We start from the raw sequence: 12,265 nt of genomic DNA on the forward strand, positions 1-12,265 counted from the left end.
CAGACGCTACCTCCAGAAGATGATCTGCCCCGGGGAGGCCATGGCCGGGGGAAGCGCGCCTCGCCGCGAGGTGGGCGCTGGGGTCCAGGAGCCGCCGCCTGCTGGGCCGTGACTCACCGCAGCTCCGGCTCCGGCTCCCGCTCCCGCTCCGGGGCGACCGCCTTAAATAGCGCCTCGGCCGCAGTGGGGCGGCGGGGCCGGCCCAGGTATGAGGAAGCAGCTGCCGGCACCAGTCCCCGCAGGCACAGGGGCCCTCCCAGCCGCGGGGAGGCCGGCCGGGGGCTGCCTCCGGAGCCTCCACCTGCGGGGGGGGGGGGGCACGGCCGCCCAGGGCCCTGCATGCGGGGCACGTCTTCGCCTCCCCACTCTGGAGGGAGCTCGGGGATGGCGATTGATCACCCGAGAAAGGACTGGAACAGCTCCAAGTGTCAGGGCCCGCCAGGGAGCCGGGAGGCCCAGTCTCCAGCCCCGGGGGCAGGTGATGCTCAGACACAGGCGGCCCCCACTGGTGTGGACTCTCAAGGAGGGGCCGCACCTCTGTGGCCGGGAGGACGGGGCGCTGGTGTCACCGAGGGCTGAGCTGGCCCCGGGCCCCTGAGACAGCCCGGCCGGGTGGGCAGACCTCGTGGGGCTTCTTCTCGGAGCAAGGGGGAGAGGCTGGGCCCTGCCCGCCTCGCGGGCACCTTCACACCCCAGGGACACTGGCTGGCGCTGCCCAGGAGCTCTTGCTGCGGGTGAGTGGGCTGGAAGGAGCGATCTCTGACATCTTACCCAGCACTCAGATTTCCAAGGAGGCAGAAGTTCTTAAGGCATAAAGCCCTCTGGCTCGCACCGTGTTGTTTCAGCGCATGAGTTCAGTGTTGGCTTGTGGGCTGCTGGGATAGGCTTGGAGGATGCGGGCAGGAAGGCAGAACCGGGGAGACCACAGGGGAGACGGCGTTTAACAATGGTGAGATCTTTAGAGTCACCCAGAGCCAGGCCCACACCCTGGATTCTTTTTTTTATTTTTTTATTTTTTAGTTTGTTTTTGCTAATCTCTACACCCAACGCGGGGCTTGAACTCATGGCCCTGAGATCAAGATCTCAGGGGTCTCATGAGCTCAAGATCAAGATCAAGGAACTCAGGCTGATCCAGCCAGGCTCCCCCACATCCTAAGTTCTTAATTAAGAACTGCAACTCTGGGCGAATTACCTTTCTTCAAGGCATTGATTGAAGTGAGGAGTCCATGAGAGGGGAGTCCACGCGCCTTCCTTTCCCCAGACTTGAATAAAGGGAACACCAGGAACCTATGAAGTGTTTGCGCCAACTGGACTTCCCCAGGTCTGGGAGGCTGGGTAAGTGGGAGCAGGAGCAGGGATTTCCACAGTTCCTATACAGCTGACCCCACCCCAAAGGCACAAGGTTTCTGCCCAACTCCTCAAAAAGCCTTAAAAAGAGCGTCTTCACCTCAAATGTCCCGGAGCAGGGCCACTGAGTCTATGTCCATCAGTCATTCATCATCACTACAGGATGGGCTCAGCAGGCCCTGGAGGAAAAACCAAGACAACCCCGTGACATGCCCCTGTGGGAGTGAGAAAGGGACCAATGTTTGCGGGCTGGCCGGAGGAGCCCACCCACCATGAGGGGGGCTGGGGACATAGAGCTAAAGGCCTTCTGCTGCCTCTGGAGAAGTAGACAGACATTGCTCTGGTTCTGACTCTATAACCTGAAGAGCGATGCACATAAAATGATGGAAAGATCATTGCAAAGCACCAGACCAATATTGCAAGATGGTAAAACCACATAAATGTCTGTGTGTGTGTGTGTGTGTGTGTGTGTGTGTGTGTGAGAGAGAGAGAGAGAGAGAGAGAGAGGGAGAGAGAGAGAGAGAAAGAGAAAGAGAGGAAAGTATGTGTGTGTGAAAAAGAGAGACAAAGATAGAGACTTTGAGACATTGATCTCCCCAGGATTCAAGAGCCTCTCTTGACATTTTCTTCTCTGAGAAATGCCTAAACCTTTCGCTCTGTCCTATGCCCAGGCCATCGTTCTTAGCTTCTCCTGTAAGTGGTGGGGTTCTCTGGGGTTCCTGGCCTCTGCTTTCTCTTCTCACAGCGCATATGTTCCCGCGGTGACCCTGACTGTCCTTTGCTTCAACTGCCCCTACGTCTGGAGATCCCATTATCCGTATCCCCACACTCCTGTGTGAGCTCCAGCCTCACGAGTCCACTTACTTAGTGGGCATCTCCACTCATTGTTCGACAGGGACCCATGCACATGTCCCAGCTGGAACTGGACGTGTCCAAGCTAGAAGGCACCATCTTCCATCTCCAACCCCACCACCACTCCTGAGTTATACCTTTTGGAAAGAGGCAGCATCACATGTGGGGTGGCAAAATGAAAAACCTGAAAGCCACCTTCTGGTCTCTTCCCTCAGCCCCTACATTTGTGCACTTCCTGGATATCCATGCAGCCCCAGGACATCCAGGTGCCCCCAGGTCTCCGAGTCTACCTGCTTGTATTTGTTTGCTCAGGGTGCCATAGGGAAGTACTACAGATGGGGTGACTTAAACAATAGAAATTTATTTTCTTATAATTCTGGAGCCTGGAAGTCCAAGACATTCTATCAGCTGGATTGGTTTCTTCTGAGGCCTCTCTCCTTGGTTTGTAGATAGCTGTCTTCTCCCTGTGTCTTCTCGTGGCTTTCCTTCTGTGTGTCTCTGTGTTTAATCTTTTTTTTTTTTTTAAAGGTTTTATTTATTTATTCATGAGAGACAGAGAGAGAGAGAGAGAGAGAGGCAGAGACACAGGCAGAGGGAGAAGCAGGCTCCATGCAGGGAGCCCGAGGTGGCACTTGATCCCCGGTCTCCAGGATCACGCCCCGGGCTAAGGTGGCACTAAACTGCTGAGCCACCCGGCCTGCCCTCTGTGTGCTAATCTTAAAAGCACAACAACCATATAGGATTAGAGCTCACCCTAATGACCTTTAACTTTATCACATTTTTAAAGGTCTCTCCAAACAGTCACATTCTGAGGTACACGTGTATTTTTTCAGGGGAGGACATAATTCAGCCCATAACGCTGCTTTATGGCTTCTAAATCCACCCGTTCTCTCTGTCCTCAGTACTATTACCTAAATGCAATCCCTCATAATTTCCCATTTGAAGTGAATTTTAAACAGCCTCTTATGTCACTGTCTTGCCCCCAGACTGCTCCTGTATGTGCCCATCTACCCACCTCTGCTAGAGTGATCTTTCTAAAATGCAAATCCAATCTGGTCACTTGCCAGGTTAAAATGATCAATGGTTCCCCAGCCACTACCTGTGGCCTGGCCTCTGCCTACCTCTGTGGACTTTACTACTTTGTTGTCACCTTCCCCCTGCTCACGCTGTGTACCAGGCATGCTGAGTTGCTTTGGGTTTCTCCAAAATGCCACGCTCTCCCAAGCCACTCTGCCTTTGTGCATGCTGTCCTGCCTGGTTGGAGTCCACCCCCTGTTTTTTCCTGTTTGATATAAATTCTATGGAGAACTTTCCCCGGCTGCTTCAATCTGGCAGGTGCCATGCTCAGGGTTCCCACGTGGACCTCATGCTTGCTTTCATGTTCCCCAATTGTGACTGTTGACTTGTCTGGCTTCTGCCCTAGACACCCCTTAAAAATAGAAAAGGCATCTTATTCATTTTTGTATTTCACCCCAGTCTTAGGCATGCAACAGCATAAGGGATCATTATGTGTTTGTTTAAAAAAAATGCACATTTTTCTTTCACAGCACACAGTGCTAGTGCTACTTCCTGTTTATGCATCTATCTGATCGCCAGTCTGTGAGAGGCCAGAGGATAAAAACTATGCCTCATTCGTCTTTGTGTCACCGGGTCCTAGCACCGTGTCAGACACGTTAAAGGGACGTGGTAATGTTTGATGGATGGGTGAGCAGGGATCAGCGTGGGGTGTGATCCATCAAACACTTTCTGGAGGCAATGTCTCATGAACTGGATCAACACTGTTCGGAGCAGGAGAGAACACGTTGCATTTGAGGTAGAGGAACGATTTCAGATTGGCACAAAAGGAAAGCAGATGTGTGAAACAGAGACAAACTCTGTTTTCTTCTTGCTGATCTTGGGGAGAGAGACAGAGAGACCAAGACTAACTTAATGTCTCTTGAACCAAAAGGTCTTTTCATGAATTTTTAAAAAATTCATTAGAGCACATGGCCAACAGGCACATGAAAAAAATGCTCCACATCACTCGTCATCAGGGAAATACAAATCAAAACCGCAGTTAGCTACCACCTTACATGGGTGAGAATGGCTAAATTAACAAGACAGGAAACAACAGATGTTGATGAGGATGTGGAGAAAAGGGAACCTTCTTGCACTGTTGGTGGGGATGCAGCCACTCTAGAAAACAGTGTGGAGGTTCCTCCAGAAGTTAAAAATAGAACTACCCTGTAACTCAGAAATTGCACTACTGGGTATTTACCCCAAAGAGACAGATGTGGTGAAATGCTGGGACACCTGCACCCCAATGTTTCTAGCAGCAAAGGCCACAATAGCCAAACTGTGGAAGGAGCCTCGGTGTCCTTTGACAGATGAATGGATAAAGAAGCTGTGATCTATGTATACAATGGAATATCACTCAGCCATTAGAAACGACAAATACCCACCATTTGCTTCGACGTGGAGGGAACTGGAGGGTATTAGGTTGACTGAAGTAAGTCAGTCAGAGAAGGACAATCAGCATATGGTTTCACTCATACAGGGAGTATACAAAATAGTGAAAAGGACCATAAGGGAAGGGGGGGGGGGACTGAGTGGGGGAAAAGTAGAGAGGAAGACAAACCATAAGAGTCCTAACTGTGGGAAACAAAAAGAGGGTTATGGAAGGGAAGGGGAGGAATAGGGTGACTGGGTGATGGGAACTAAGGAGGGCACTTGATGAGATGAGCACTGGGTGTTATACTACATGTTGGCAAATTGAATTTAAATTTTAAAAAATTCATTAGGGGCACCCGGGTGGCTCAGTTGGTTAAGTGTCTGCCTTCAGCCCAGGTCATGATCCCAGGGTCCTAGGATCGAGCCCTGTGTGGGGCTCCCTGTTCAGTAGAGAGCCTGCTTTTCCCCTCTCTTGCTGCTCCCCTGCTTCTGCTCTGTCTCTTTCTCTCACTCTCAAATAAATAAATAAAATCTTTTTTAAAAACCCGCAAAACCTCATTAAACAGTTCCGTCTTGCAGAGCTCTCTCTTCTCATTGAGTATCTGTGCATTTCCCTGTACACCAGATTAAAGTTTCCCTCCTAGCCTCTCCTGGCTGATAGAATACCCACTGATGGCCTTGCACTTTCCACAAAAGGCTGTACACTCATGCAATCCTTCCTATAACCCGTATAGGGTGAGTTTTACAAATGGGAAACTGAGCCTTAGAGATGAAGGGATTTGACTGAGGCCCATCATTTGAGTTTCTCCAGGCCTACTTGCCTGTGCACATAGATGAGATCATAATAATGAAAGTAATAAAGCTATCACTACTTTCTAAGGCAGAAGCTCTAGCTGTCTGCAAATTTTACCTTGGAGAATCTCTGCACCTTTTACAAAGGTTCCCAGAAAAGCAAACTGTGGGAGATTCTTACACTGAAATGCCCCCAAGGAATCATGGCTACTTAGATCTAAACCTTTGTGCAATCTCCTCCCACACTGGCTCTGGGCTTGGCCACTGGGATATTAGCAAGGGTGATGCAAGCAGAGGCCTGGGAAGTGCTAATGCATTTGGGCTTGCCCTCTCTGGCTGCTGAGGACTCTTCTGCCACCTTGTGATAAAGCCTGTGGAACAGAAGAAAGCCAGCCCAGCTGAGATCCCCTACAGCACCCAGTCCCCAGCTGACCTGTCAGGTGGCTAGTGCCGCATGAATGATCTTGGATGACTAGAAGAATCACCCAGCTGAGCCCAGCCCAAATTACTGACCCACATAATCATGAATGAGTAAAATGGTGTTGTTTCAAGCCACAGTTTTGGGGGTGGTTTGTTATATAAGCAGTAGAATGCTCTTCTTAAGTCTTATTCTGCTTTGTGTGTTTTTTTTTAAGATTTTTAAATTTTTACTACTTTATGAGAGACACAGAGGGAGAGAGAGAGAGAGAGAGAGAGAGAGAGGCAGAAACACAGGCAGAGAGAGAAGTAGGCTCCATGCACGGAGCCTAATGTGGGACTTGATCCCGGGACTCCAGGATCACACCCTGAGTCGAAGGCAGGTGCTCAACTGCTGAGCCACCCAGGGATCCAATTCTGCTCCGTGTTTCTTTCTGGCATCACTGCCTCTAAGGTCCCTTCAGATGTCATCTCGCCATGGTTACTACTGCTGTGGCCTGTGGAATCAACCCTGATGTCAGTAGCAGAAGTGCTACCTTGCTTCCAAAATTGGAATGGTTGGTGAGCCCTGGGTGGCTTGGCAGTTGAGTGCCTACTTTTGGCCCCGGGGTGTGGTTCTGGAGTCCTGGGATCAAGTCCCATATCGGGCTCCCTGCGTGGAACCTGCTTCTCTCTCTGCCTGTGTCTCTTCCTCTCTCTGTGTGTCTCTCATGAATAAATAAATAAAATCTTTTAAAAAAAATTGGAATGGTGTCCCATGGAGCACCCAGTATGCTGAGCCATGTCACACACACACATATACATGCACGCACTAATGACTCAGGTCTAGCATACAGAAGTTTGTTGTTGAATGTGCCATCAGGAAGGAAATACAGATGGGCAACTGGGTGGCTCAGTCAGTTAAGCATCTGCCTTTGCTTCAGGTCATGATCCTGGTATCCGGGGGTCCTGGGATGGAGCCTGGTGTCAGTGTTAGGCTCATCGGGGAGCCTGCTTCTCCCTCTCCCTTGCCTCTGCCTCTCCCCTGGTCCTCTCCCCGGGCATGTACGTTCTCTCTCTCTCTCTCTTTCTCTCTCTCTAATAAATAAAATAAAAAAGGAAGAAAGGAAATAAAGAGGGGCCCTCAGATGCCAAAAGCAACTATTATACCCACACCTGTGTGCCTTTTCATGCACATTTCAGGCTTTCTCTTATATACTAGTGCATTCTAAGATCTGCTCTGAGAGACACCTTGTGGTTAGCAGGGCTCTGGAGTCTTATAATACTCTGCTGGAGGTGAAGAGATCTCATAATGCTCAGCAGAGCTGGGGAGAGCAGACATTGTCATCTTAATATAGAAAACTTCAAAAAGGATAATTGAAGGGAATGCTGACATCTGGTGAAATATTAAGGAGCTCTCATCTTGTTTGAGACTTTGACTTTCTCTTGCAAGTTGCTAGTGCTATCTTATTAGTAAAGGGCTGATTGCTTTATTGCTGAGCAAGGCTAGGGACCAATATCCCCGTGGATGCTATGCTGGCTCTCCATGCTCCCTCCCTCATCTTTCAGCAAAGCCCCTGTTTTCCTGGAAAAGTCACAACATCTTAGAACCCAGGTGCATTTCCTGGCCAGTTGATTCCAAATCCAATACTGCTCCCAAGCTCACTTTCATAAATAGCATCGATCGTTGGTCATGGATGTCTTTCCTGCTCATCCAGTGTGGCACCAGAAACACTTTTAAAAGAGCATCCAGGAAGCCCCTACCAAGCAACTGGAGGTGTTCCCTGTATTCATTCGCCTAGGCTGCCGTAACCCAGAATTGGGTAGTTTGCACGGCAGACACTTATCATCTCATGGTCTTGGAGGCTGGAAGGCTGACACTAAGGTGTTGTCAGGGCCGGTTCCTTTTGTGGGCTCTGAATGTAGAATCTTTTCCAGACCTCCTTCCTTGGCTTGTGGATGGCTATCTTTCCCCTGCATATTCACACTATCTTCCCCCAGTACATGTGTGTGTCCTAATTTCCCCTTTTTGTAAAGATATCAGTCATATTGGATCACTACTCATCCTAATGATCTCATCTTAACCTGAGTCTCTCTATAAAGACCCCATCTCCAAATAGGATAACATTCTGAGGCACCAGGAATGAGGGTAGGTACTCCAATATATCTTTTTAGGAAGGCATAATTCAACTCACAACAGTCCCCTGGGTGAGGCCCACTGTTCCTCCCTTTCTGTCCTTTGCTGCTCTGGGCTATACTTGTGCCCTCTGATCTGAGCAGAGTATAAGACCTGGGGACATCAGGTACAACGACAGGCTAGCAGTGATGTTCCTGAGCCAGCTGGTGAGATGGGGTCCCCAGCTGGCTGCAGACTCCATGTGTGTTTCTTTCCAAATCTGCACATTAGCAGAAAGGACAGTTATGAAAGATTGAATTGTTGTTCCCAAATATTTGCTGTCACTCCTCAAGGGACAATCCCATTGGCATCAAGATTGGTTGTGAGACTTGCTTTTGCAAATGACACTAGAGTAGAAAGGATGTGTTATTTCTGAGAAGATGCTGGAAGAGGCAGTCTGTGTTTGGTCATGATCTCTCTTCTGTGTGATACTGGGAATGTTCTAGATGGAGACTGGTTCATCAGTCTAGGTCCCTGAGTAAAGTTGATGTCCCTGAGCAGAGCTTATGGCAAAACCTGATGGACAATGTAGCATGAAATAAATTTTTCTTCTTAAAGCCACTAAGATTAGGATTTGTTTGTAATTGGGTTGTAATTAGGCATAACTTTGCCTATCCTGACCAATACAACAACTTTCCCAAATAGAGAAAGATTATGTTATGTGTTAGTTAAGAATATAAATGTGGGGGCTCCTGGGTCGCTCAGTCAGTTAAGTGTTCAATTCTTAATTTTGGCTAAGGTCACAATCTCAGGGTTGTGAGATTGAGCCCCACGTCAGGCTCTGCACTGGGCATGGAGCCTGCTTAAGACTGTCTCCCTCTGTCTCTTTTATTTTTTAATTTTTTTTTTAAATTTTTAAATTTTTTTTAAAGATTTTATTTATTTATTCATAAACACAAAGAGAGAGAGAGAGAGAGGCAGAGAGAGAAGCAGGCTTCATACAGAGAGCCTGACGTGGGACTCGATCCAGGGTCTCTGACGTGGGACTCGATCCAGGGTCTCCAGGATCACGCCCTGGACTGCAGGCGGCGCTAAACCACTGCACCACCAGGGCTGCCCTCTCCCTCTGCCTCTTGCCCCCACTTTCATTCTTTATTTCTCACTATATATTATACATATTATATATTTAAATATATATAAATGTAGAAATGTGGAGTGAACACAAGGATAAATTTCAAATGAATCAAAGTTTAAATGTAACCAGTGAAGCCATAAAAAAAGAAAAAAAAATTACCTTTGTAACCTTAGAGTGGAGAAGGGCTTTCTACCTATGACTCAAAACTCAGAATCCATGAAATTGTATTATATAAAAATTAAAAACTGTATAGAAAAACTAACAAATAGTAACACCAAGATAAAGAATCAAAACCCCAAACAAACAAATCCCATAAGTGTGAGATTACTTGCAAAAATGGCCACAAATTTCTTCCCTTTACTTATTTATTTTTAAAGATTTTATTTATTTAGTTGAGAGAGAGTGAGCACGAGTGGGGACATGACAGAGAGAGAGGGAGAAGCAGACTCTACGCTGAATGTGGAGCCTGATGCAGGGCTTGATCCCATGACCCTGAGATCATGACCTGAGAGGAAACCAAAAGTTGGATGCTTAACTGCCTGCACCATGCAAGCGCCCCAAATTTCTTCCCTTTATTCACACCCTCAGGTATTCCTTTTCCACCCTGACTCCAGCCTTAACCATATTACTTGCTTTGGTCATTGGGACAATAACAAATATGACACAACAGAAGCTTAAAAACATGGGCATTGGTGCTTGCTGTCTTGCTGTGTTTTGGAACCTGTGACCACCATGAGAAGAATACTAGGTTAGCCTGCTGAATGGCTAGTGATCTCCATTATCTCTACTGATGAATCAACCACCAGACCTGTGATTGAGGCCATCAACCATTCTGTAACTTTAAAGCATAGGTGAGCGTAGCTGACGCCTGGTGGCATAGAGATCAGTGGTCTCAGCTGAGGACAGACCATAGCATTATTAACAAATAAGTGCTTGTTGTGTTAAGCCAATATGTGTTGGGATGGTTTCTTACACACACACACACACACACACACACACACACACACACACACAACTAATGCTAAAAGCAAGATCAAAAGGCAAATGTCAAATTAAGTTAATTGCAACTCATACTACAAATGAAGGGCTTATATTTCTAACAAAACTTTCCTTATAAAAATTTCCTTATAAATACAGAAGTTCAACAACCCATTGGAAAATGGGCAAAGGATATGAGCATACATTTTGTGGTAAATAAAAACAAATGGTTTTTAAAATTATGAATACCTGCTTAAACTCATTTATAGTAAGATAAATTCAAATTAAAACTACAGTGAGATGCTATTTTCATCCGTCTGGCAACAATACAAGAGTTTGACAATAAGGGTTGTCAAGGGGGCAGCCTGGGTGGCTCAGCGTTTAGTGCTGCCTTTAGCCCAGGGCGTGATCTTGGAGACCCGGGATTGAGTCCTGCATCAGGCTCCCTGCATGGAGCCTGCTTTTCCCTCTGTGTCTCTCATGAATGAATAAATAAAATCTTTAAGAAAAATAAGGGTTATCAAGGGTTTGGGTAAACAGGCACCCTCATGCATTGCAAGCAGAAGTATAACCTGACAGAGGGCAGTTTGCCAGGTTGCTATTCAGGTTGATTAGTGTAGGCAAATGGAAATTGATTAATTTGAGGGATAGCACAAAGCGAAGCTGAAACCATAATTTCTTTTCTTTTTTTTTTTAAGAGTTTATTTATTCATTCATGAGAGACACAGAGAGGGAGAGAGAGGCAGAGACATAGGCAGAGGGAGAAGCAGGCTCCCTGTCAGGAGCCTTATGCAGGACTCAAACCCAGGACCCTGGGATCACAACCTGAGCCAAAGGCAGATGCTCAACCACTGAGCTACCTGAGTGCCCCTAAAACCATGATTTTAAGTGACTGTTTGACACTCTCTGAAATCACAATCTTATTTTCTTTTTTCCATCACAGCCAAGACTAGTTACCTCTGCCAGAGCCTTATGAATTATTCTTATACCCCAATAATAATGCCCAGAGTTTATTTCTCAGATTGCCATTCATGAGCTACAGGAAAACAGACTCCAGGTTGACTCAGGTGACACCATTCCTTTTTGCAGTGGTAACAGTTAAGTGAGAGCTTCCACTTGACCCAGCAACAGGGTTGGCCAGTGACTCCCATCACTACTAACTAAAGAAGGGGGAAAGCAGGCATCACATAAGGAGCTCTGGCCAAATAGTTAGGCAGTTGTTTAAGGGGCATTGGGGGCTGTGTGTTTATCACTAGGTTTTACCCCTGACACTGCTCTGTTGTGTGACCCTGAGAAGTCCCTTCCCCTTTCTGTGCTCAGTTTCTTCATCTATAAGGCTATACTAGTGATGATTATTACATCTATTACCCTCCTCCTCTTTTCCCACTATGAGTACTAGTTTGTGCTACCCGTAGAAGTTAAAATACAATGCTTGGCGCCATGGATGCTTGCGCCTATGCTTCATTCTCTTTCTCAAGGGCAGGGATCATATTGTTTTTAACATTATAAGCTGAAGAGCACCAGCAAAGAGCCTTTCCTGTAGTAGGCAAATGGAGGACTCTGGGCATGAGGATTCACTGACTTGGTTTTCCTTTCTTTCCTCTTTTGCATGTCATGAACTCTCATCCCATCTGTTCTTTTCTTGGATTTCAATAAGTTTGTTTGTTCAACTACCTTATTGAATGCTATAATGAATATTGTGGTATGCCATGCAGATCTTCCTTCAGAAATGAAGGAATTATTTCCCTAGCTTCTTGGAGTGCTGCTGGCAGCAAACACTCAGCTGTCAGCCTACTACTCAACGGCCTAGCTGAAGAGAGCCCTTCTGCCAAGGTCATGTCCCCTTCCTAGGGCAAACCCAGGGATGACTGATCTATGTGGGCTTACAAAGACCCTGGCTTGTTATCCCAATTTGGTACAACTCTAGAAGACCATCCCAGCTTGAGAGTTTCCTATGGGGTTGGCTAAGGCCTTCATTAAGACTGTTATCATCACTCAACTTCTCCTTCTGGCTAGTTCTGTTTCTTTCTCTTCGCCTTTATAGCTGTTCATCCCAAGAATACTCTCTAATAGAAGTCATGCACACCAAACCCTGTCTCAGAGTCTGCTTCCCAGGGGCTCCAGACTATAACAAGTGCCAGATACTGTTCTAGGTAGTAGGGTTAGAGTAATAAACAAGACAAGGTCTCTGCCCCCATGGAGCATTCATTCTATGGAGA

At 47.1% G+C, this 12,265-nt stretch overlaps 1 protein-coding gene and 1 long non-coding RNA gene across 4 annotated transcripts in view; both read right to left on the reverse strand.

Annotated features, from left to right (window-relative positions):
* The window catches only part of VTCN1 (V-set domain containing T cell activation inhibitor 1), a 55,126-nt gene extending 54,883 nt beyond the window's left edge, over positions 1-243 (reverse strand). The window contains exon 1 of one of the 3 annotated variants that reach the window (XM_035700461.2): positions 11-243. In XM_035700461.2, the coding sequence (XP_035556354.1) occupies positions 11-42 (32 nt within the window). In that variant the 5' untranslated portion in view covers positions 43-243. The remainder of the gene's footprint in view (positions 1-10) is intronic. The other 2 variants (XM_025453396.3, XM_035700462.2) reach the window with 2 other exon arrangements.
* A 782-nt stretch (positions 244-1,025) lies between these two features.
* Positions 1,026-2,545, reverse strand: LOC112665044 (uncharacterized). The gene is made up of 4 exons (XR_007403239.1): positions 2,490-2,545; positions 2,212-2,336; positions 1,448-1,526; positions 1,026-1,262 (listed from the first exon to the last, which is right to left on the reverse strand). It is a non-coding gene; the product is annotated as an uncharacterized LOC112665044 (long non-coding RNA).
* Positions 2,546-12,265: the final 9,720 nt, after the last annotated feature.

Source organism: Canis lupus, chromosome 17 (genome assembly GCF_003254725.2).
Source record: "Canis lupus dingo isolate Sandy chromosome 17, ASM325472v2, whole genome shotgun sequence".
Lineage (NCBI taxonomy): Eukaryota > Metazoa > Chordata > Mammalia > Carnivora > Canidae > Canis > Canis lupus.